At 46.8% G+C, this 25,694-nt stretch overlaps 1 protein-coding gene and 1 long non-coding RNA gene across 2 annotated transcripts in view; one reads left to right on the top strand and one right to left on the bottom strand.

Moving 5' to 3' along the window:
• SKAP1 (src kinase associated phosphoprotein 1) overlaps positions 1-25,694 on the bottom strand; it is a 265,183-nt gene that overhangs the window by 2,865 nt on the left and 236,624 nt on the right. The window contains exon 11 of the mRNA XM_045836790.1: positions 19,349-19,449. Within this exon, the coding sequence (XP_045692746.1) occupies positions 19,349-19,449 (101 nt within the window). The remainder of the gene's footprint in view (positions 1-19,348; positions 19,450-25,694) is intronic.
• On the top strand, positions 115-25,694 carry LOC123817229. The gene is made up of 3 exons (XR_006785384.1): positions 115-652; positions 21,535-21,592; positions 23,779-25,694. It is a non-coding gene; the product is annotated as an uncharacterized LOC123817229 (long non-coding RNA).

The following is a 25,694-nucleotide window of genomic DNA, read 5'->3' as shown; positions in this document are numbered from 1 at the left end:
TCTACGGGCAAAGTGCTGTTTGAGTTCCCGTGAGACACGTAATGATGAATCAGAACATTGTTTGCTCCCTGGGAGCTCACAGCAGAGAGTAATGGGTTCTGGAGTCAGACAGACTGGGACCTAATCCCCGCTTGGTCACTTAGTAGCCATGTGGCCTCAGTTCCCCTAGCTTTAACTTCCCCTTCTGTAAGAGTAGGGAGGCCATCGGCCCCTCCCCTATGCTGTGGGGATGTAAGTGACGTCAGAGAAGTGAAAACAATTCATGGTGTCTGATACATAGTAGGTGCTCTCGACATTAGAGGTGGAGACTGACAGTTCCATCGATGATGACACGCAGGACATAAAAGCCACAGGGAGGGACAAACAAGCCAGGAAAGGAGAGGGTTTAGAAGGCGGGGCAGTCCTGGTGTTGAGAATGGGGCTCCCTGAGCCCAGAAGACCCGCTCAAGGCACAGCGGACGTGGAACACGATAGGAGTATTCCTGAAAACACCAGAAAACGTTTCCTTTGAAGGGAGTAAAATTTAGGAATACATGGGCAATAGAGTGTATTCCAATTCAACTGCGTCTGGGGTGCCACAGAGTTGACTATCTGCATCTCCACATCTAGCTGCTGAGTTCTACTAAGAAGAAAGAGAAAGAAACAAAACCAGGTTGGTGACAAAACTTCTGGGTCAAGTGGTTATCTTTTTTTTTTTTTTTAAGATTTTATTTGTTCTTAGAGATGGGAAGGGAGGGAGGAAGAGAGGGAGAGAAACATCAATGTGTGGTTGCCTCTCACGTGGCCCCCACTGGGGACCTGGCCTGCAACCCAGGCATGTGCCCTGACTGGGAATCAAACCTGTGACCCTTTGGTTTGCAGCCCACGCTCAATCCACTGAGCTACGCCAGCCAGGGCCTTTTTGTTTGTTTTTGATAGTGTCGCTCCCCTCCTCCAACTCTGCCTCTCCTCCCCCTCTCAGCAGATAACCACTTTTCCACATCCAAGGGGAAAAGAGAAGCCGTTAGACTTAACTGCCAGCCACTGAGACAGGAACGTCCTTGCGCTGACAACCAGCCTTCTGTCCCATGACCGTGGAGGGGCGTCCTCCCCTAGTTTAACACCATCCCTTGTCACGTGTGGTCATAACCCTTCCACTGTCTTAGAAACGAGGCTCTAGGGAGTCGGACCTCTGCCTCTACTGTAAATGGTTCCTTCCATCAGCCTTGAAATGTGTTCAGGTTTCTTTTACCTTTGGAAACAATCACTAAATAGTCCCCCCAACATGTCTTCTTTCTGTGTCCGGTAGTCTATGCTGATTGCCAATTCCATTCAAACTTACTGAGGTTCCTTCACTTCACTGCCCCGCCTTCTGGCTTCCCATCCACTCTTCAAGCCAGTTTAATCAGGCGCCTGCTTCCCCGCCCCACTTACACTCTCTCTCCATGGTCTCCTATGGCCTCCTGTTGCTCAAGCCCCTGTGGGTGCTTCTCAGTCCCTAACTGACCTGATCTCTCAGCAGTGCTGCCCCTGCAGACCCTTCCCGAGGCATTTTCTCCTCTTAGTTTCCATGGTAATTCTACTCTCCTACTTTCCCTCCCACTTTCCAGTTACTTCTTCCCATTCTCCTCTGTGAGCTTATCTTCCCCTCTCCCCCTCCTTTCATTGTGGAGGTCTTCCAGGGTTCTGTCCTCGCTGTCCGGCTTGGGGCACCTGCCTTGAGCACACGCCTCTGCGGTTTAGCCATTGTGTCCGTGTGAATGACTCTCAGCCGGAACTCCAGCCCGGCTCTGAGTGATGGGTTCCCAGTACCCAAGTGCATGTCTGTCAAGCTGCTCAAACTCCACAGATCCTAAATTTAACCCATCACTCTGCTGCTGTTTCCAGCCCCACCCCCAAACTTTCTTTATCTGCTGGCTTCTCTCAGTGAATGGCACCACGACAAAGTCAGTTACTCCAGCCGGAAACCTGAGAGTCATTCATTCCCAGCTGCACCCTCCTTTTCCAATCGGTCCTTGAGTTCTGTCTGTTCTTTTTCTAAAATATTATGGGAATCCACCTACTTCTCTCCATTCTCGCTGACAATACTCCAGAGTCATGTCACTGTCATTTCTCGTGAGGACTGTGGGAACAACCTCCAGACTGTTCCGTATACCCATTCTCCTCCCATTACTCTTCATTCTGCAGCTAGAATCTTTCTAAGATTTATTCTAAGATGCACATTGAAAATATCACTGCTGTGCTCAAAACCTTGAAGTGGGTTCCCACTGCCTACTGTCAGCTTCTTAACCAGGCCGACAAGGCCCTGCGAGACCTAGTCCCACCCACCGCCCAGCACTTCCGCTCACCCCCTTGATCTGCTGGACCCACGGTGAAACAGACCTGGTCTCAGCCATTCCCATGGGCTACAGGCTCTCTCCTCTCGGAGCCCTTCCCCTGCCTATTAGCCTCTACGTCCTTCCTCCCTTTCCTGAGCTCAGTCCTGAGCAACCTTCAGATCTTAATTCCTGAGTCTTTCTAGATTCTCTAGAAGCCTCTCCTTGCCAATCTCTGCATGGGGGGTGGGGGGCTCAGCTACGTGGTCCACAGCACTGCGCCCTACACTTCCCCGGAAACGAGTCCATCATGCTGTCTTGTCCTGGTCTGCTTTCGTCTCAGTGCCGGTCATCAGAGGGAAGTTTTTATGAGAGCTGGGGTCTTGTTGGTTTCTTTTGCCGTTGTAGTCCCAGCACTCAGCACAGAATGGGGCCCCCCAAATCCTTAAATGAGGTTATGGAGAAATGAAGGGCGCAGTGGGGATTCGTACTCCCAGTTGAGCAGATCTAGTTACAACTGACTCCCAAATATCCCCCTGGCGATTGAACCGGTTGTGGCAGGAAGAGAGCGACTGCCTTTGGGAACGGTTTTCCCACACGGCTCCCTAAACACCGTGAAGACAGCCTCAAGGGGCCTAAGAAGTGAGACTACTGAGTTGGTCCTAAAAAGGAACAGAGCACTACTTTTAAACGTCAGTCTGAAATAAATGACTGTGTCCACGGCCTCTCCCCCATTGTCCCCACCGCACGTCAGCCCCTCCCTCCCCCGGGCTGACTCCCCTACCGTCTGCACTGCCTTCCGGGAAACTACCCAGAGTTCCTTAGCCTACGCTGTTAGAACATTTTAAAGCTCCGATCGGTACAAGTTATGTTCCTGTCCGTCTCCCAACACTGAAGTTGGGGCAGTTCCTGCCGTCAGTTTTCTTGTAGGAGTGCCTCGGTCAGCAGGTCACTGCAGTGGCCGTGTCTATACAGAGCCGTGCTGTGAAGGGGAAACACGTCCTCCTGTCTCGTGGTAACTCATAAAAACTTTAGCTTTAGCTCTTCCACTACCTTACGGGCGGGGTGCAGGGGCACAGTGTTGTCTGACAGTCTTCTGATCGTGGTCAGCTTGCTTAAACATGCGTGGGAACTGGCCTCCCACCTGCCAGGTGCTGTCATCGTCATCACCCGAGGGGGTCCGAGAGGATACTGTCTCCCCGGGGACCGTTCAAGCCCCCTACTCTGCCTCGCACTTGGCAGCATCCGCCTTTAGCCGTCATGCCAGGAGTAGGGGCTGAGCCCCGGGAAGGTGCTCTCTGCCAACTCGGAGAGGGTGCAAACGGGAAGCAGATGAGGCCCGGCAGGGCACCTGCGAAGGCCAGCCGCCCAGTCAGCGTGCTCTTGCTCGCGGGGCACACTGACCCTGCCGACCACAGATGTGGCAGTTCTCGCAGTGGTGCGAACCGAAATGAGTGAAATCAACTCTCTGCCCTTCAAAACCAAAGAGCAGGCGGGAGTGAAAGGAGAATGGCCCAGTCTCAGAGACCATATGAATCTTGCTGGGGGGAGCCGAGGAGCTTAATCAAAGCACCCACAGGTCTTGGGATCTGACTGCCTTTTCCAGATTTCATCCTTGGCTGGATACCCGCAAAGGGCTGCAGGGCTGAGACGCTTAAAGCATGAATGGAAAATTTCTAGCCTACTCTTTCACTGCCACCCCCCACGCATTGCTCCAGCCCAGTCTGAACACCACGAGGTATTTTAAAATAATTTTTACTTTGATGAATTGCTGGGGAGTCCACAATTGCTCATAATCAAAGAGAGAAAAATGCAAATGAGATCCGGCCGAGAACTATCACCACCAAACGTTTATTTCACTGCACAGTGCCAAAAAGAATTAAAACAACATTAAACTCACAGCAATCATGTTTAAGCCCTCGTTTCCAAGTGCCAAATTGCACCACTCTGGATCATACAGATGTTCGTTAATTATGCTAATTTTTATTAAACTATTAAAATGGAGAGAGCACTGGCTCAGCCAGGCAGACCCCGGCTCTGAATGAACTCTGCTCGTGTCTAGAGGTGCTAATTTACTGCATTTTTATTAAGTTGCTGATTCTTGGATTTCAGTTCTGGGATGGCAGAGGGAACTGAATTCCTGGGATCAACAATTTTCAATAAAGTTTGACTTCTTTTTGCCCAGATGTTTGGGAAGATCGGAAAAATGCTGAGACACTCCCAGGAGACCTGAAATCCTCCATGTGGGGATACGTCCCTACAGGTGACAGTGTTAGGGAACCAGAACTATAAAGGCTCCCCACCCTGTAGCCCTGTACACACTGTGTATGGCAGAGCTGAGATGTTAATTATACAGCATTGTTAATTGAAGATACTTTAGATAACATTATAAAAAGCTATTTAAAAAACCCTCCACATCAGTGCTTGCTTCTCGCCCCCCAGTCTTCAGAAGCCTTTCGCTTGAAAACAGTACAATGTATGGTTTGTTCTCATCATCGTATTTCCAGGCTCGATTAAACATCTGTTTCCCTCAACATCAAACCTGCCCCACCTCACTGAACCCCCGCCAACGAAGGAGTCTTAAAAAGGACGGTAGGCTACTGGGATTCCATTATCTGGTTGGAGAAGCTACAGGCCCGGATGGGCAGAGCACGGAGAGAACCCGGAACAGACACAAGCACTCACCATTAGCAACGATCAAAAGTGTTTATGGGGGATTGCACGCCGCCATAAAAGGATTTATGCTGCTAATCTCCATCGACAAGGAAAAAAAAAAAAAAACACCCACCCTACTAAACCTGCCATAAAAAGAACAGCAAATTCTATAAACAAAAAGCAGTATGGCCACCAACCACGGGCGCATCACGCAGCGTGACGCTGCCTCCAGTGGCTTCCCATTGCTGTTTATGGTTTCGAGGCTGTCACGGACCTCCTCAGTGCTCCTCCTGTCACAGGGCCCCGAGTCCCTGTGCGGGGCTGCAAATACCCTGTCAGTAGGTGTCAGGGGATATCGGGGGGAAAACCAGCAGGCGCCCATCATAAGCCTTAAAAGAGATTACATACCCCGACGCCGTGATTGCTGCATTTTAATTTCTCTCCTCCCTGCTGGTTCCTATTTGTATAAGCTCTTCCATGGCTCCCCTGGAGTAGCACAGACATGACCTGGAATGACCATCCTGTCTTGGGATGAGAATTCAATTTCCAGGCTCAGTGACTCCTAGGCTGTTCCAACAACAGGAAATCACCATCCTCTAGGACAGATTCTTAAACTGGAGTCTGTGAACCCCTTGCCTGTCTGTGGGTGGACGCCAGGGATCTTTGAACTCTTTGAGACTGGTGTGAAATTTTGTGTGCGCGTGTGCACACACGTCCTGCCCCTGGGGTGAGGCCCAGAGCGTTCATCGGATTCTCAGAGGACTTGTAAACCCCCTAGAGTTTGCGGATGGCCACTCTAGGGGCGGGGGGGGGGGTGGGGGGAATGCAATGGTCTTTGTGTCCTGGATTGGCACTGGGGCCCAGTGTGGCCCTCGTCACCTCCCTCCCCCCTTCTAAAAAAAAAAGTGAAATCAAGAATCCTTGTTCCTGCTGCCCTGGGTTTTGGTGGCTTCAGTCCTCTAGCTGCAGAATCTACTTCTTCTTCAAATGTTGACCAAGCTTGCTTTTCTCTCCTATGGCATCAGCCCTGTCATTGTGACTTGAAAGTCGTGGTGTCTTCCCATAGCTTCCATTCGAATTCACATGATAGCTTTTGGAACAAGCTGCTTGACACTGTCAGCCCCCCTGAGAATATTCCTAATAGAAATGTTCCCTTTTCACACTGAACTGGGCTTCGACAAGCCTCTGTGGAACAAGGTTCCCAGAAAAATGTCTCCTACTTTTGTCCTAACCATCAAAGTTCACTGTCTCAGTGCTTGTAAACAAGAGAGCTCGTCTTCAAGAGAACAATCAATCAGCCCCTAACATGAAAGATCAATAAATGCTTGATATATGTATGGGAAAGGCCAATCAATCTCAGAATTACTCATTTATGATTGCTTATTTCTCTTATTAGTGCTTGTTGTGCAACATACACTATCATCAGTAAAGATGGGGAATTGGAGTGCCTAGGTGGCGTAGGTTGTAATATTCTGGGGTCAGCCAAAAGCATCATATTTTTACTCTGGACTGGCCCACAATTTCTGTATTCTTAAAACCCAGCTTTGGAAATTTAATGCTTTCCGAAGATACCATAAATTATTAAATAAATTGAGGGCTCTAACTCAGCACCCTTCCGACTTCTGAGAAAAGTAAGACTGGGGACAGGAATTGCTGGTGAAAGGCAAACAGGTGCCTGTTTTCCAGCACAAGTGGTTCTGGGAAGAGATTCTGCGGAAGGAGAAAGGAAGTGGTCAGCTGGGTGGACAGTGGGTTAGTGGCGGTATTGGAGCCTGTGAAAGGGTTGGAACTCGTGTGTGGCTAAACCCGGGGTAGCTTGGTGGCCTCTTCAGGCTGTTTCATACTGCATTTTAAGTTGGCAATCATTTTCTCTTGTTTCCATTATTCAGAGTTTTGGTCTATGAATCTTGAAAATGAATCATGAGATTTGCCTTAACTGAATCGGTTGTTACATTTCAGGGAGCTTGCTAACCTGGAGGTTGGAAGGTGCCAGGATTCGGGGTAGTAGGGGAAAGGTAAACGTGGGGACACGGAAAGCCTGGCCGGTCAGTGAAAGTAGTTGGGGGAGGCGCAGGGCAGCAGCGTGCAAAGGCCACTGCCCGGCCAAGAGCCGAGTGTTCCGAGAAGAGGAGCGGTGTCAGCCGGACGGAGGGTCTGCGAGCGCTCCAGTGCAAGGGAGCATTCGGCCTCAGGTCTGGAGCTTACGTCCTGTACTGGGTGTGAGTGGATGACGGTTAAGTCAAGGCCTGGGAGGTGTGCAGGACCTGTGCACAAACTGGACATAACTGGTGATGGAAGTGTGCAAAACTCGGAGTGTGCATGGCAGAAATATCATGAGCTGTAAAGGGAACAGAGGCGGTGGAACAGGGCGATAAGGAAAGAGAGAGAAGGAAAACATGCAACTTGAACTTTGCCTAAGGAACAGAGAAAGGGTAAAGGGAAGGTAAACACTCTGTGGTTGGGAGAGAACAAGGTGCCAAGTGAGGAATCCAGGAACAATAGAGACAGCACCATTTTGGAGCTGATAGAATTGTGATACCATGTGAGACCGGCGTATTAATATGTATTCCATAAACTGTGCAGCTCGCAGCTCTGCACCGCTCTGTTTTGCTCTGACCGCAGTACCAGCCTCAGGCACCACAACACAATTTGGAAACAATGTGACGGAAATGTTTAATCTGCTCGGCCCATCTGTGCTGCGTATTTCTCCAGATCTCCCTGAGAGAGGCGCCTTGAATCTCCACATTGCCTTTAATATTCTCCTAAATCACCTCCCCACTGCACTTCAAGGGCCATTGCTACAATATCACAGGTTCATCTAAAGTGCAATGGGGAGGGGGTGGGGAGGAGGCACAGGCCGGGATATTTTTTATTTTAAAATAATTTCCAGAGATGGTCTTTTCTGCTTCCTTTAAAGAAAAAAAAGGAGAAAAGTTATTCTACTGTTGCCGTAAGGTTATTGAGGTTGTTTGGTGCAAAACAGGGTAGGACAGAGTGGAATCATTCTCCAAAGAATTATTTTTATTAATCTCGATTCCCTCAATTGGACATGGGAGGGGGTGCGCAGATGCTCGTTTTCCCTTATCTCTTTCCCTCGCACCTTGCTGGGGTGAGGTGCCCCTCTGAGGCTGGTGCCTCTCTGCTTCTCTGTTTATGCCGCCACGTTGGGTATGGGCTCGACTCTGCCCTGCCCCAAACAAAGCCATCTTGTTCAGGACAGGTACACATTTAGTCCCCCACCGACATGCCTTCATCAGAAAGGGACACTGTCTGTCTCATTCATTTCAGTTTAAAATCTTAGGTGTTTCTCTTTAAGTGCAGACGTTGAGTGTCAGGTTTCTGCTGCCTTTGCCCCACTCGGTTTTGCCAGATTCTGTGACTGGGGGGCCAGCCTGTAGGAGGCTGGGGTCGGTTTCAGGGAACGAGAGGATGACAAGTCACCATGTTCCAGACTGTAGACAAATGGAAGTGAGTTGCACATCACCATGAAAATTAGGATTCCTTTTGCTTTGTGAATTAAAGAAATGAATAATTTAATCCTCAAGATTGTTCCGGCGAGGGAACGGCAACGTCCCAGTTGCGGAGCCCTACAGCCTGTCGGTGTGTTACATCATCTGCACACACAGGCGTTTCCATGACAACCGCTTATAGCTTCATTTCCTGGATCCCTCTAGGGGGTGTCACAGCCAGATCCACCTGCTTTTCACCCTACCCTCGGTGGGGTCATGGTAAGGTCGCCAGAATAAATGAATGCGGGCACTAATGATCTGTTTACTGCTGTTTATGCTCTGTGTGTGTCAGGGGCACGCACATTTAGAGAGCTCATTATGGTTGCAATTAGAATGCACCATCGCTAGATATTTAACTCCTTTTTCTTTTAAATTAGCATTTTAATAACATTCTTTGAGCAGAGAAACAAAATGACCATTTTTCACGGACAAACTTCTAGCTGTAGGTGCAACTTTAATGGCAAAGTTGTGAAGGGGAAAGAAGGGAGGAAAAAAAAAAGGCCATTTTTACTACTTTCACCCTCCTCTTTACCAAAAGGATATTTTTATTTGCTTTCTAACACACTCAATTTCCTAAATTTGTTTTGAATCCAATTATTTTGGGTGGTTTAAAGTTCCGTGTTCTTGTTGGACGGAAATTAGCAGCAATTGGAATTAACTTTCTTTGTGACCTGTGAAAGGGGCTAAAATAATTACCAGTGTGTATAAGCAACCCTTTCTCCAAAAGACCCTCGCTGTAGGATTGGGCTGTGATCCAATGATACTATTATCAGAATATCTTTATACAGTAATTGCACGGCTATTTTCTTTAAAAAGGTGATTGCAATGATCATTTCTGTTTTATAATTCTTAGGGTCATCTTAAAGAGGATCAATGATGACAAAAGCATCATTGATGGCAGGATAAATATGAAGCAGAAAGAATGAAAATAACACCCCATGATTTGCCAGTAAAAATGGCGCGATCTTACAGTATCAAAAAGCACGGGAGACAGACCAGGAGAGATACAATGTAGAGACCCAGTGGCTCAGGCTGTTCCATAAGGCATTTCCTTTTAGGAACCTGCCAACACCTTTGCTAGGTGTTTATAGATGCTGCGTTTGCGAAAAGTACAGTGAAAAATAACAATTTGAATGTTTCGATTATCTTTCCCAGTCCATTCCATTTTCATTATTTATTTCCTATAAATCGGGACCTTGCTGCACATAATTCTGCAGACAAGGAGGTGGATGGGACAGCCAATGTGAACGGGGAGATGGATGGTGGGTGCGTGGAAGACAGATGCTATGCGTTTATGAAAAGGAGCAGTATGTCTGCATGTGGACATCCACGAAGTAGAGCAAGCGAGCGTGTAAGCTGTAGCTGGTATTTATAGGCGGGAAAAAAAAGTGTGAGGGAGATGGTATGGGAGCGAGCGCGCCGAGCCCGGAGAGGGTTTGCCTCTTTCCTATCCTCCCGGAATCCACGTCCAAGTCCCGCAAAGATGCCCTGCGTTTGCTGTGGCTCCTGTGATACCTCTCACGCCTTTCCATGACGACAGACGGGGGTCTGCACAGCCAGAAGACTCAGGAGGTCAATAGTTGAAGAGCAAGACTTAGAAAGAGAGATATTTATTGACACCATAACAATCCCACTAAGAAACCCCCCATAGAAGGAGGAAAAAAATTTAAAGACGCAGCGGGGTGGTGGTGGGGGGGGAACAAGCTGTTCTAAAAAAAAATTCAGGTTTAAAATGTTTATGCTTTTTGAATCAGCCTCCTTGCACCTTAGAAGCTGCCATTTCATAAATAAAATACGGGTGGCATAGCTATAATTTGGTGATAGCTACCCCAGGACATATCTGGATGCACTTCTGTTATTTTAATTAAATACTGCATTATGGTTTGTGACAACTACATAGCTACAGCGTAAATGAATTCGGAATTAAAGTGTTACTTAGGCATCCAGTAATTTTTGTTTCATTCCTCAGTTTTACAAAGCAAATAGCTATAAAATCAAGATGTTTGTTCATTTACAGATGGAGCAGGGTTGTTGCTGCTGTTTTTTTTCTCCTTAATCCTCATGCACAGAAAAGGAAGACAGAGCTGGGTCTGGCTCCTCTCAACACTCTCAGCTTATGAGCCACATCACAAAGAAAAACACATCCTCTTCACTGTGATGCGAAATGCTGAATATTAATTGCCGGTATTATGCTTATCTTTCTAGCCGGGTCTGTCTTTCCACAATTATTCTGATGAGCTGCAGTCTTGCACTGCCAGGAGATTTTTCTTCTTTGTTTAACAATTAGAAACCTATTGTATTTTATTTAAAAAAAAAATCTTAAAGTTCACAATGCTCCTTGGAAGTTTTTAGTATCTGGAACTCTTCCCAAAGACAGAATATTAGTGGGAACAGAGAAGCTGCTGAAGCTCTTTGCTAAAAAAAAAAAAAATGCACATTTCTGCATCTAAAAGAAAATATATTTTTTCATTTTAGCAATATTAATATTTCCTTAATGAAACTGGAGCAGGTATAACAATTTGACAGAACAGCTGGTTAGTTTAAATGTCACTTCAGTAGCAAATCATAAGAAAGGTTCAGAATATTCTCATTTAACAACAGATTTTCACTCAAAATTAATGTGGTCAAGTAAAGGGAATTTTGTTCAAATCTGGCCATTTAATTGTAGCTTTAATGTGTCATAGGTCAAGATGAAAGTTTTTAGAGAGCAAGTTTTCTGAAACCTTGTCTTGTTTCCAGTTTGACAATCCATATAATTTTTTATTAGTCCTAAACACCGTATGTCTGGCAATCTCTGCTAACTCGAGCTTTTCTGTGTTCTCACCAATTACCCCGGGTCCCACATTACTAATCCTATAGCCTCATTTGCAATGAGGTTATAATTTGCTTCAATATTTTGCTAGTTTGGTTGGAGAGCTGGGTGCACACGCTACCAGGAAACACTGGTAGATAGAGGTTTAGGGAAGCCGAGTTCCCTTTGAGAAAATAATTACACGGAAACAAAGCTTTTGTGACTCCTTCTAAATAGAGCATCTCACTGAAATGTCACGCAGCCTCTTTGGCAGTTTAGTGAGGAGTTTATTACTAAATCTCTGTCTAATAAACGTGCAGTTGACTCTGGAGGAGCTGCTTGTTATAAGACTGGCGGTGGGAAATGGAGGGAATGTCACAGTTAAAGACACAAATTTTCCCCATAATATATTCGAATGGAAACCTCTGAATCCAATACTACATGGGCATATCTAATAAATTCACAATATTTCAGTCTCAACAGCCTTCACCGGTTAGTTTTAAAGATTTATGTGGTAAAAAATTACTCAGTGATGAATATGGTTTATTCTGTGCAGTATTGGAGGTATAAGGAATTAAACTACCGTCTTTAACAGTGAATTTATTATTACCTCTGTCAAAAGACGAACACTTTAACAGCACTTGTTATAAATTCACTGCAAAATAAATGGCTGGAATTTTTTTACGCTGGAGTTTGTACAGCACTGGGCGATGCTGAGCATTAACCTAAACCTGCCGGGGCTTATGTGGTTCTAGGTAAACATTTCTGTCTGGGCCTCATAGTTAATTATCTGATCTGGGGCTCTCCCCCTGCCTGAGGAGTGTGTGTGTGTGAGTGTGTGTGTGTGTGTGTGTGTGCTTGCAGAAAGTGCAAGGTCCCGTCCAGGATGACAGTTGAGGAGTAGTAAGGAGATGAGAGTGGAAAATGCCTATTTTATTCTCTCCCTTTTTAAAAGTGGGTTCTATAATAAACGGCCAGGATTTGGAGGGCACAGTCGTGACGGGGAGCGGTCTCTCGTTAGCAGGTCTGTGTGCACGTGTGTGCACACACACAAACACCCTCTCCCTTTTGTCCTCTCTCGGAATGGGTGTCCCCTCATTTATAAAAATTACCTGGAAGGAATGAGGCTGCCAGGGTTTGTTCTAGACGATTGGTTCCTGTCTGGGGGAAAGGAATGGCCCCGACTGAATTTGACCGGTGTGTGACCGTTGCCTTCCAGCTGACCCCAGATCTCATTCCCATCCTCCTAACTCTGTGGCTTCCCATGGGGGTTATTAATGAGAGAAAACACCATCATCATCATCATCTTCGTCATCACAGCACAGTGTTGACCTGCTTGTTAACATGGAATGGGGTGGTGCGGACAGCCTCTGCTTCTCTTTCATATCATCATAAATAAGAAAAGATATTTTCCGACGGCATCCCCCTTGCCCGCCCCCTTGGGTTAGGTCAGAGGTGAAGAATAGCTCTTTGACAGGCATTGATCAGTTTCATCACACGGTTTGGGCGGCCAGTGCCCCAGGCCTGCATTCTCCCCACTTTCTACCCCCGAAATTACCTCCCAAACAACCCCGCCCATCCCCCACGCGGCCAGGCGGAGGGCAGCGGTGCCTGAGGAAGTCCTAAATGGACACTAGATGTCACCAAACACCTCCTTTCCCTCAGAGCCCTGAAATTAAAAACAAAACAAAACAAAACAAAAATCCCTTCATTTAAAGCAATTGAAGGAATTAACCTATCTGTTTTTACGAGGGTTCTTGTCACATTCAACTAAGCACACTTAAAAGAGGAAGTATTGCTGCATTCGGTTGATTTTCACAACTTACAAACCTCTTTCGGAGGGGACGGCGGTCAAGGCAGGGGAGAGGTCTGCGTTCTGTAAGGGGTCCTTGGAGGGGGGAGGTGGAGAACGCTGGGCTCTCAAAAGCCCGTCCTACCGGCCACGGGGCTTTGTTAGCAGGGGCCAGGTGTGGGGAGCGGGCCTGCTGCGCTCAGACAACCGGGAGCTGGGTGTGGGGCGAGGATCCAGCCCGGGTTTAAGCAGCTCCAACCCTGTGCTGGAAGCTGAATATCACTCAAGGTGACAAAATCAGTCCATCCTTGTCCACATACAGCCCATGGCCACCTCACAGCGCCGTGTATTATTTGTTAAACTTGGACTTAGCTCTAAGGCTCCCTGTTTCCATATCAACTGCACTAGGAGAGAGGACAAGCGAAGCCTGGTATGTTTGGGCCACAAGAATAGCGCCCCCACCCCACTGCAGCTAAGCCGCCATGTAACTATAAACCTCATGGGGGGCCCAACTTGTCGTTCCATGGCTGGCTTCCGGGGGAATAAAGTGGCTGGGCGGACCTTGCAAGAGCCTCAGGCTAGCTCATGAGGCACATAACACAGCCCAGGAGACGCAGTCCGCTGACTCGGTCTACCTTCAGTGCGAGACCGCGTTCATTCAGGGACCTCCTGTCCCTTCTAGTCCACGGAGAAAGAATTTCTCTCGCCTTTCCTCTCTAATTCACCCTTATCTGCTGGACATCTCGTGTGATCCATATAAACGAATTCCAGAAAGGAGGCTTAATTTCTAAGTGGGCATCGAAGTTACCTTGCATGGTAGAACAAGCATGTTTATTATTCTGAAAAGAGGTTCCCTAGTGAGGGACCCGGGAGCCAGGAAGACAGAGTCACCTCTCTGGAAGCCGGGACCTCTGACTTGTCCCAGCCACACAGCGACTTCGTACCTCCCTCCCTCCCACTCGTAATAAAGGCCCGCGGCAGTGCTGGTCCACGGAAGGGCCTTGCAGCCCCCACGTAAAAGAAGCGAAGCCAGGGCACAGCGTTACTGCACGGAGGGTGATTCAGCACCTGCCCTGTCATGCCTGGTGCCCAGGCTGAATGGATTTCTGGAGTCCACCTGTTGTTGAACCCCTGCCAAGTACTGATGGCCACTAACCCCCAAATCACTTTCCCCCGCCGTTGATGTTGGGAATGTCAGACAGGACTGAGCAGCAGCCGGCATGTATTTCAAACACAGCAGATGGATTTTTATATTAGCTCCTATTTCATGTTCAGGCAGAGCGACCGCCACACTAAAACCGCAGCCTCAACGCTGCCGAGTTGCTTCTGTGAGATTAATTCTGTGAAATTAATTGGGACAAGATTGAAAAGGAAATTAAAATGCAGCTGAGTGAACAGGCCTTTCAAACACCTTTTCCCTGCTCTATTCAAACTCGAATTCTGCCATGGTCGCAGGCATCGTGGGAAGTAATTTACGAGAGGCAGGCTCTCAGGAGCCATCGGTTACGTATGAGGGGACTTGCATAAGCGCCACAATCTGGAGGCACTGAGCGGCGCTCGACACCCCGCTGCGGCCTGAGCTGTGTCCCTGAACCGGGTGGCAACCGTGCTCAGTCCCTGCCTCAGAAAGAGCGGCTCAGACTCTCTGGGCCTGCAAGGAACGTGGGGACATCCCCATCCGCTGGGCCCACGGATCTTCTGCGTTATTAAAATCTCCCTTTAGTCTATCCGAAGACCCCGCCTGGAGCTCAGAGAACTGAGTGGGCATGAATGGCCTGGGGCTGAGGGATGCACGGACGGGGCAGGGGTGGGTCCGCGGGCGCCCTGCTGACTGCGCCGTCGGTCTCGGTTTCAGAGCCTGGACACAGGGCTCTGGCCTCTCCACAGAGAACGTTGAGTGACCGATTTGGTTTGTCAGTGATGAAGTCCCAGACCAGGAAAGGCACGGTGGGCTTCCATGCAGGCCTCTTCGCTTCCACTTCTGAGTGAGAAACTTTTGTGCTTTTGAGCGTCTCCATGAAGAGGTCTCGGCAGGACAGGCTACCTTTTTCTCTCTCTCAACCCACCAGTGATTTATTGAATTGCTAGTATGTACCCAGTATTGACCCCAAAAGTTTACCATCCATGGAAAAAGGGGGCCGATGGTTGCCATCTCCTAGGTGACAGGCACCTTATACAGAGTTCCTAATGTAAGCACCACAACGCCCTGCGAGTAGACGTTAGCCCGGTTTGTATAGATGAGGAGACTGAGGGTTAGCGAGATTAAGTGACTTCGCTCAGGGTCACACAAGTAGCCCATGTGTTACAGGCTTGCTCCCCTAAGAGTGGGACAGGTGGGGGGCATTTGGTTATCTGCGGGGTGCATCTTTCTTGCCCTGCCACTCACCCGCTCTGGAATTTTTTTTAAAGGGTAAACAACTCTCTGGGAGCCTTCCTAGGCCCTAACAGATTCAAGATCGGGTCGTTCTTGGGCAACTACTGAAAAACAGCAGGGGGCAGCATGACCCCAAGAATAAAGCTGTTACCGCCCCCCCCCACCCCACACTCCCACCCCAATTCCCCATCCTGGGGCCATTATCCACCCACCACCTTTGAAATATTTCTTTTATCACACAATGAGAGGCGGCAGGGAGGGGGCAGACACATTAATGAGGGCCAAAAAATGTAAAAAGCCTACAATTGGAATTTTTTGTTCATTTACTCTGACTAAACACTAAAAGCTAAGGCACATTGTTGGGTGGAATTTCTTTGGCGGTTCTGCAGGGTCAGGCGATGTCTGAGGTGGAAGGAGCCTTAGAAGTCATCCAACGCGGCTCCCTCCTGGTATCAGTGAGGAAACGAACTGGTCCAGGTAAGCTGAGCTGTGTGCACCCTGGCCAGTCTCGCCTTGCCTTCCTCAGGGAGAGAGACTCCCTCAGGTTCCTTCCTACACAGCAGGCCTTTCTTGCCTGACACAGGTTCTACTGGCCAGAGAGAAAAGCAAGATGGAGAATTCTAGAACTCTTTTTCTGGACTAACCTCAGCTTGGGTCAGTTTTGTCCCTCCAGATGTGAGGGGCAGGCTGCAGAGTGTAACGGACTCCAACAGGGGGAAAGCCAGCTGGGGCTACAGTGGAATGCGTTTGGGAGCCGTACGGGGGAAAATTCCTGGGATTAGGTATTACCGGACATACGAATGGAAAGATAGCTGAGAGGGGTGGTGGAATCTCTTTTTCTGCCTGTCCGAACTGGTTAATTTGGGTTTCTTGGAGGCGAGGGAATGGATTGGGTGGCCTTTTAAGGTTCCTTCCTGTCCGAGGACTTTTATTGAGTTAGGTAATGTAATAAAGGTAAATCCAATCAGAAAGGCTCCCCAAGCTGATGTTAACAGGAATGGAGCTTTATGAGGGAAACTTCAGTTGAGCTCCTAGTTTCTCATTTCCTCTTCTGCAGTTGCAGGAGTTAGCAGCACGGAGAAGGGAGGCAGCTGGGGTGGCTTTGGGGGGAAGAAATGTGCTATTACAGTGGTGAGGGATGAAATGGACTCATGACCTTCCGGAGATGGAGAGAGCAGCCTGAGAGAACCAGGGAAGCAAGGCATTCTCACTGAATTAAATTCTGATATATTAGTTTTGAGTGATGGAGGAAGGGAAGGGGGTTGGTTAAAAAATAAACAGGCCTGGGAGCTCCCCATGTTCTTCGTTATCTCTTAAAAATACAACAGCCATGGCAACTACGCACAGCTCCTTACGGCTGGGCAAGTCACCACACGGCCCCTTCTAAATGGAGGAAAGGGACCCCCAGTGAGAAGCCATTAACAAAGGCAAAAGACATGCAAAACAAACAAAATAATCATGACCCAGAGAGAAGGCCAGCAGACAGTCTGGCTCTGTTCTCCCCACCTCCTGCTGCAGGCACCTCAGACAATGTAAACAGCTAATTTGTTCACCTGCAGGCTCTGGGCAAACAGAGGCCTGGTCACACCTGAGTGGATAACTCGATTACCCCTATAATGCCAGCGTGGTAATGTACACAAATTCTATTACACGGCAAACCTTGCTTTCGGGCATTTGAAATACCAATCAGGCCAATGTCCACTCCCTTCTTTGCTTCCAATTTATTTTTGGTGTTAGGGCTGCACGGGAATGGCACGAGGGGGGTGCCGACTTAGGACTTGGGAAGAAATGACTAGAAGACTGTGATCTCCCTCGGGAGGGTTCTTGCAGGCCTCCGAGTCCCTTGAAAAGCGTGAGGTCTGACTTTGGTCCTGGTTCGGAGGGAACTCGTTAGAACCACTGAACGGTACCTTGGGCCGACCCTCGTCTGTTTCCTAAGAGCTTACAGTGTATTTCAAACTGGGACAAACCTTAGACAAGGTGGTTGCATTCACAGAAAACACATAAACTGCCAGTGACGGGCTAATGACACAGTGGGTTTTCAAGATTCCTTTATGGGATCCACATACTCATCATTTAGAGAGCAGATTGTGCCTAGTTCAAAAATGTGTTTGTACAAATGTACTACATCAAACTAGAAAGTTTTTTCACAGCAAAGGAAAACATCAACAAAATAAAAAGACAACCCACAGAATGGGAGGACATATTCGCCAATACGTCTGAAAAGGGATTAATATCTGAAATTTATAAAGAACTTACAAAACTCAACACCCAGCCCCCCCCCCCCAAAAAAAAAAACATAACCCAGTTAAAAAATGGGAGAAGGAGCTGAACAGACACTTCTCCAAAGAGGACACGCAGATGGCCAACAGACACATGAAAGATGCTCAACATCACTAATCATCAGAGAAATTCGAATAAAAACCACAATTAAATACCATCTCACACCTGTCAGAATGGTTCTCATCAATAAATCAACAAACAAGTGCTGGCGAGGATGTGGAAAAAGGGGAAGGAACCCTTTTGCACTGTTGGTGGGACCGCAGACTGGTGCAGCCACTATAGAAAGCAGTATGGAGATACTTCAAAAATTTAAAATTGAATCTTCTTTGACCCAGTGGTCTCACTTGTGGGGATATATCCAAAGGAACACAAAACACTAATTCAAAAGAAATAAGCACCCCTATGTTCACTGCAGCGTTATTTACAATTGCTAAGATACGGAAGCAGCCTAAGTGTCCATCCGTAGATGAGTGGATAAAACAACTATGGGGCATTTACACAGTGGAATACTACTCAGTTGTAAAAAAGACAATTTTACTCTTTGTGACAGTTTGGATGGACCTGCAGAACATTATGTTAAGTGAAATAAGCCAGTCAGAGAAAGACAAACACCATGTGATTTCACTCATATGTGGATTCTAATGAACTAAACTAACAAGCAAAATAGAGTCAGACTCATAGATACAGAGCAGGATGACAGCTCAGGGGTGGGGAGGGGAGGGGGTGGAGGGATGGAGCAAAAAAGGTAAAAGGACTCATGGACATGGACAACAGTGTGGTGATTATGGGGGGGAGTATAAGGGAACTAAATGATAATGGGAAAATACAATAAAAAGGTTAAAACAAAATAATATTTAATGTCATGAGAAAAAAATTGTGTTTGTAGATCTTGATTGGCCTCATGGAGAGAGAACTTTTTAAAACATTTTTTCAGGGAGGACCTACTTCCTTAGTCCACCTAACACAGAATACATGCAGTCTTTCAATACAATGATGCTGCTGATTCCTTAGTAGTCAGTACATTCTGAATCTTCTTCACACTGGTGATGGATCTATAATAATCTATCCTCCCCACCCCAATTCTTTTATGATCAGAAACACTGTTTGTGAGGTGATTACCCGGGGCTAGGGGTTCACTTTGTGACGGAGGGAGAAAATAAAGTTGGCTGGTCCTTTCGGGGTTCGATTCACTGTCTTGGCCTTATCAGCACTTGCTCAGAGCAACTGAGCCAGCTAGCTCTGACTCCCATACATGGTTATCTTCAGTTCTGTGTATCGATAAATGAAATAAGAAAGCCGCTGACCTAGCCAGAATGTTTTCAAGAGTAATATATGGTAATAAATGATGCTTATGGTGATGATCTTTTAAGCATCACAAGACCCTAAAAAAATCAAATTTTGATTGGTATCATTCTAGTATTATGTGTACCTAATTGTATTTTTTTTAATTTGAAAATTGGTTCCTGGATCTGGATTTTCAATTGAAATTTTTCCTTAAGAATTATAAGTCAATGGGAATTGATATGTGAAGCAGCCGAATACTACACACAGGAGGAGAGCACGACACGGGGCCATGCTGGTTACGGCGACTACACCATCCAGAGCGAAGAAGCAGACTTGTGACCCATGCCCCACACTCTGAGTCCTTACCTTGCTCAGGATGCGGATGAGGTCGCCCCGCTGGAAGGACAGTTCATCTGGCTGCTCGCCGTAGCAATCCCATAGGCCCTGGTAGTAACTGGCATAGTCCACTGGTCAAAGACAGGAGAAATCAAAGTTAAAAAGACTGTCTTTTTCTACAGAGCCCACATTTGTGCTTCCAATGGAAGCCAGTGTTCTGATATCGCCCCTAGGAAACCTAAGATCCATGGGGGCCGGGATGAGATACAGCTAGACCCTCAGCGTGAGCAAAGGACTGTGGGAGAAGGAGATCATTAACTAACATTAAATATTTACAGACCACCCTTAGTCGGATGCTATTCAATAATATGATAAACATATTCACTTATTAACAAAAGAAAATCAGGCAGGTGATTTTTCACTTGGGTGGTAAGTAAGCAGCACAAAGTAATTTCCTGCTAGACTTTTCTTGATCCGGGGCGTCGAAACCATTGGTGTGCTCCCCTTCATTACGCATTTGAAGGAGTGGGGTAAGTCTCTGACTTCCTATTTGCAAGCGAGGCCACGTCCGTCTGCCAGCGTGTGTCTCCGTCAGTCTTGCCAGCCGGCCTCCTCTGTTGCGGAGGAGCTTCTTCCTGGGCCCTTCCCACCCAGGTACCATGTGAGGTAATCACCAATAAATATGGAAACAAATGGCCCGGTCTTTAAGTGGAACCAAGGGGGTGTCTCATCCATTACAACTGAATTCTGGGTGGGCTGGCCCTTTTCCAGCATCTCATTTGTAGACCCTGCACATGTCTGCCAAGATTTATCTGCAAGCCCCCAGGGGAGCAGAAACCAAAGTGATCTGCATTAAAAATGAAAGCAACTCAAGACGACAAACCAAGCTTTAGAAGCAGCGGGAGAGATTTACTGAGCTTCTCAGCGAGACTAGATGGCAGTGATGCCACAGGACAGCCATCGATTCTTAACAATGAAGAATTCGTATTGATCTTCTCCTACCCGGAAAGGTTAAACACTAGAGTACAAAGTGGGAGAGGATCTGGGGATTTGAATGGCAGGAGAGCTAATGCCCACTGGAGCGGGGTAATGCCGCAGTGCTCCTCCTGCCTGAGGATGCTGTGCGTGGGAGCTGCGAGCAAAGCACCTGTCGTTGGGAGTCGAGAGTCCTGAGTTCTCATGAAAACCTAAGGGATTTGGGGGACCCGAGTTTTACTAGTTCCCACCCTTCCCTTCATTTGTCTTGCCCCTCCCATGAGGAGTGATGGTGCTAGTTGCTGAGGATGGGAATCGATCAGGGGCAAGTGGGCATTCAGGGGACACAGGCCCTGGCTATACTTCCTTTTTTTCCCCTGCTTGTTACTAACTTATGAGCAATTTAAATAATAAAGGCACAGGGGAAACAAAATCCTTATATATGTCTCTGGAAAAGAACTTTAGTAGGAACCTTAAAGTGCACAGAAACAGAGGAAGGACGGAGCCATTTAGCTAAGACTCAGCTATTGCCAACAGAAGTAGACACGTTAACCGTGCAGAAACTCGGGTGTGTTTTCTCGGCACAGAGAGTGGTTTGTACGTGCAGCGGGCAACAGAGGGCAGCAAACGAGACAGCTACGCTGGAAACGTTCTGCCACAGAGGTTAAGAGTATTTTTGGAAGGAACAACACTTTGGGATAAAAATGCTACCTGTTGAAAGGGCAAGGCATCTACTTCTTGGATGTCAATGCATGAAATAATAGAGAAATACCAGTCCCTGAAAAGTAAAAGTAGTTTTCCCAGAAGATACATTAATACATTTCAGTTGTAATAGAGTTGATTAATCACCCAAGAGTTTGACTAAGTTTAGGGATGAAAAGTATAGTAGCATCAATGTAACATGGTAGAGAAAATAATTTTATAAAAATAGATATTTAAAACATAACTTGAGCCCTGGCTGGCGTAGCTCAGTGGATTGGGCGCGGGCTGGGAACTAAAGTGTCGCAAGTTCAATTCCCAGTCAGGGTACATGCCTGGGTTGCAGGCCATGACCCCCAGCAACTGCACATTGATGTTTCTCTCTCTCTATCTCCCTCTCTTCCCTCTCTAAAAATAAATAAATAAAATCTTTAAAAAAAGGCTGAGAGCAACTGGCTACCACTTTAAAAAAATAAAACATAACTTGATATATCTAAATGGTAGGACTGACAACATTATCTTGTCTTTTTATGGCCTAGCAGATGGTCACTGCGGAGCACTGCTTCCCACAGGCCTGCGTGTGGGACAGCGCCTAAGACTGTGAGTACCTTTTGGCTATACATGTAAGAAAATGATTCGATATTAAGGATATAAGGCAACTGGGGAGAACACCCACACAAAGATCGATTGTAGAAGCACAATAGATCACAGAGAAAGCAAGAAGATAGGAGGAAAAGGAAGACCTTTTAAGAAAAAATAAAGATAGAAAATGGAATACTACTCGGCTGTGAAAAAGAGGAAAATGTTACCATGTACAATGGCATGGATGGACCTGGAGAACCCTATGCGAAGTGAAATAAGCCAGCCAGAGGAAGACAAATACCATACGATGTCACTCATATGTGGGACCTAGTGAACGCGCAGAATAGAGATCAGCTCACAGACAGAGAGCAGGTGACAGCTGGTGAGGGGTGGGGAGGTTAGAGGGCAGGGGTACTGAGCCAAAAGGAAAAAGGACTCGTGGACATGGACAATAGCATGGTGATTGTGGCAGGGGGAGGGAGGTATAAGGGGACTAAATGGTAATGGAAAAAAAAACTAAAAAAAAATATATAATTTAAAAAAGAAAGATACTTTTTGGTGTGATTAAAAAAAGAAAGAAAGAAATGCCTTCAGTTCTCTATCAGCTGAAGGCCAAACTAAGACAGAACTCAGGAATCTGGGAGACAGGTGAGCCTAGCCCAAGAACTGGAATTGTCAGAACCATAACAAAAAAAAAAGGTCTAAAAAAATAAACAGAATGAAGGGCTACAATGGGCAAAAGGTTGAACTTGCTGTTTGGGTAGAAATATTCTGGTATTAAGAAAATCAGGGAGGAGAAACTCCTTAACTGGACAAGGCTGGATTCCGTATTTTAAACTCTCAGCTTAAAACCACATGTACTGCCCTGGCTGGCGTAGCTCAGTGGATTGAGCGCAGGCTGTGAACCAAAGTGTCGCAGGTTCGATTCCCAGTCCGGGCACATGCCTGGGCTGCAGGCCATGAGCCCCAGCAACCGCACATTGATGTTTCTCTCTCTCTCTCTCTCTCCCTCCCTTCCCTCTCTAAAAATAAATAAATAAAATCTTAAAAAATTTTTAAAAAATCAATTATATGATTCTTTAAAAAAAACCCACATGTACTCTCATACTCTCAGTGCGCGTGGTTTGCACTCACGTGTAAGTGTGAACACAACTTCGCTGCATTCACTCCTCAGCATTCACCAAACATTTCCCTAGTGCTAGGGACTCCGCTAGAGGCTGGGCTTTCTGCACCGGCCACACGTGGTCCCTGCCCTCAGGGCTACCATCCGGCGGGGGAGGCACCGTGGGGCAGTCACACGAACGCCCCCTTATTTGTGACTGCACTATGTCATGTCTGCGAAGGAGAAGTTGAGGGTCCTGTGGGTGACGGGGAATCTAACCTAGTTCCGAGGCTTTAGCTATGGAGTAAAAACCTGACGGAGAGTGCGTGTTATCTACAGATCTTGCAGAGGGGAAGAGGTAAAGGCTCTTGTTGCTGAAGCTTGGCCCCAGGAAGAGCTTGAAGGCGGGAGTCCGCAGGGTCAGCGAGCTTCTCCCTAAACTCGCTCAGCATAGCCCACAACGAGGGGACGCGTGAGGGCACTTCGGTGTCTTTAGGTCAGTGAGGAGGGGGGACCCCGAGAGAGGGAGCCACTGCGGGGGCCGGACGGGGGCTCCTTTGGGTTTGCGCCACTCCGGCAGCCGTCTGAGATCGGCAAACGGCGCGGCGTTCTGACCATTTAATTAATTCGAAACATCCTCATTCTCATTTTGAAGACATTATTCCATCTAATTATTTTTTTTCCAGTCTGTCCATTTGGAAGGAAAAACAAAAGAATAAAGCTTAATGCCAGTATTTCTCAACGTCTCTCCAAAAAAACGAACTCTGCACTAAATAAAGCCTGGTAATTCAAAAGCAAAGCGCTAATATATTCAGCATAAAACAGACAGAGGACCTAGAGCAATAATGACACCACTAATAACTAAAACAGTTATAATAATTAACAACAATTACAATGATAGAGAAAGCTAATGGATACGATCATGGCGTTTAAATTGCTAGCAGAGCTCAGAAGGACTTTTACTAGAGAAAAAAGTGGGGGGGGGCAGCGTGTTACCCTGTTTATCTCATGTAAGAGAACCTAAGCTCCAACCACACAAAATGTCGTAGAAAAAATTGCAACAGACCAAGTTAAAAAAATATTGTTTCTCTCTCTTTTGTAGGTGTTTCCTTCAAAGCATTTGTCATTGCACACCACGTCCTTTGTAACCAGTGGTAGTAAGTTCTCCTGTGACTGAGGCCAAGCTGGTGCTGCTGTTGACAGAGTTAGTATATGCAAATGATCCTCTAGGATGCAGAGTGTCCTAGGGCAAAAGGGCCAGGATGCCCTTCTGCCTCAAGCCTTCCTTAGGGACAACAGAACCTGACCATGTTCCTTCCAGAGTTCAAGTGTGGCCTTGGGCTTTTGTTTGGGGGTCACTGGGAAGTTCCAGAATTCAAGCTGTGACCAAGAAAAAGAGGCTGAAGGCAGGTCAGCAGGTGATGAGCGAAAGGATTGTGCCAACGAGGCCTGGCATCGGGTCTTAACTACTTAAAGATTACAGAAAAGAGAGACAGAGTGGGAAGACAGGTGAGGCCAGTCCCTCCGAGAGCCTGGGTTGCTAAGACTTGAACAAAGGAGACCAGAGCAGTGGCCTGAGGGAAGGAACTTGGCAACGTCACCATGTTAGGTCCATTGAAGCAGTGTGAGTGTCATTCCATGTAACTAACTAATTCAGAAGGAAATGGCCCCGGCTGGGTAGCTCAGTTGGTTAGAGCATTGTCCCAATATCTCCAGGTTTGATCCCTGGTCAGGGCACATACAAGAATCAACCAATGAATGCATAACTAAGTGGAACAATGAATCGAAGTTTCTCTCGCCCTCTCTAAAAATCAATAAATTAAAAAAGAGAAAGAAAAATGAAGCAAGATGCTAGGGCATTGTTTAAAAAAAAAAGAAGGAAATGCGTGAAAAGATTTGCCAAGCTTATTGACTATGATGGCAGAACAGAAGAGCAACTGACCAATAATACCATTTGCTTGTTTTCATAGCCCTTTAATCTTGCTTTGTGAGGTTATTATGTTCTTTCATGTTATAAGTCTTATCTTCAAGCGGGAACACTCAGAGACCCAGATTCTCATCTCCTGTGCCCTGTTTACTGGGCCAACATTGTAGCTGGCTGAAAATCAACTCCTGTTTGGTCCTGGGAAATAAGTTTCAAGAAAATAAGAGCTGCAAACGCCCCTGTGGTTTCCGTTTCTATGTGTAGCCGTTTACTCCCTGGCGGGCACCACAGCGGGAAGAATGCCTCCGGGATGGAAGGCTCATCAGCGACATTTCTCCACCCTGCGGGAACGACAGAACATCGGCTCTTCCTTGGCTGAGCTCGCCCACACTTTTCAGAGTAAAATGAGACTGTTTCAAGGCCTTTCTTGGTCAGAGATTTTACGTATCTAAGGATGGTATGTGTCTCGAGCTCTGCTTTTTATTGGACGTGGCCGACCCAAGCACACGGCTAGCAGTTTTCATAGAAACACCAGAGAATGAGCTTTACTTTTGGTTACCTGGACGTTGCCTTCTCCCGATCGGCAAGGGAGATAAACGCTCATCGCCGAAGACACTCGTGTTAGACTGTTAGGCTGATGGGTTGGAATGGAGCGAACATCTGAGGTGTTGAAGAGTCGCTCATTAAAATAACCCTGTTACTAACAGTCATGCTGTAAACCAAGCTCTTTATAGATTGAGCAATCAATACTACAAGGCTGTGATAGATTTTCTAGGTAACAGAATAAAATAAAAGAAATTACATCTTACAGGGTCATTAACACCCAATAAGGATAAACTGAATTCCTTTTTTTCCCCTCCTTCTGATACGATCTGGTTGGGCTTTAAAGATGTTAGCAATTCCATTAGCAGAAAGCACAGCATCTTGGGAACAAAATCCCTGGAATGGTAGGGGAGATGAACTTTAAAGGTAGGCTTGCTAACCACAGTATCTTTTAGGAGAAAAGATTCTGCCCCCCTCTCAAAAGGCATGTGTCACCTGAGAAAAACTAAGTGAGCCAAACTTGTGTAGCTTGTCTATTACATAAGAATTCA

Source organism: Phyllostomus hastatus, unplaced genomic scaffold (genome assembly GCF_019186645.2).
Source record: "Phyllostomus hastatus isolate PE091 unplaced genomic scaffold, TTU_PhHast_1.1 phas_contig_210, whole genome shotgun sequence".
NCBI classification, from domain to species: Eukaryota; Metazoa; Chordata; class Mammalia; order Chiroptera; family Phyllostomidae; genus Phyllostomus; species Phyllostomus hastatus.
Note: the sequence above shows the minus strand (reverse complement) of the source record. Positions and strands in the feature narration are given on the sequence as shown.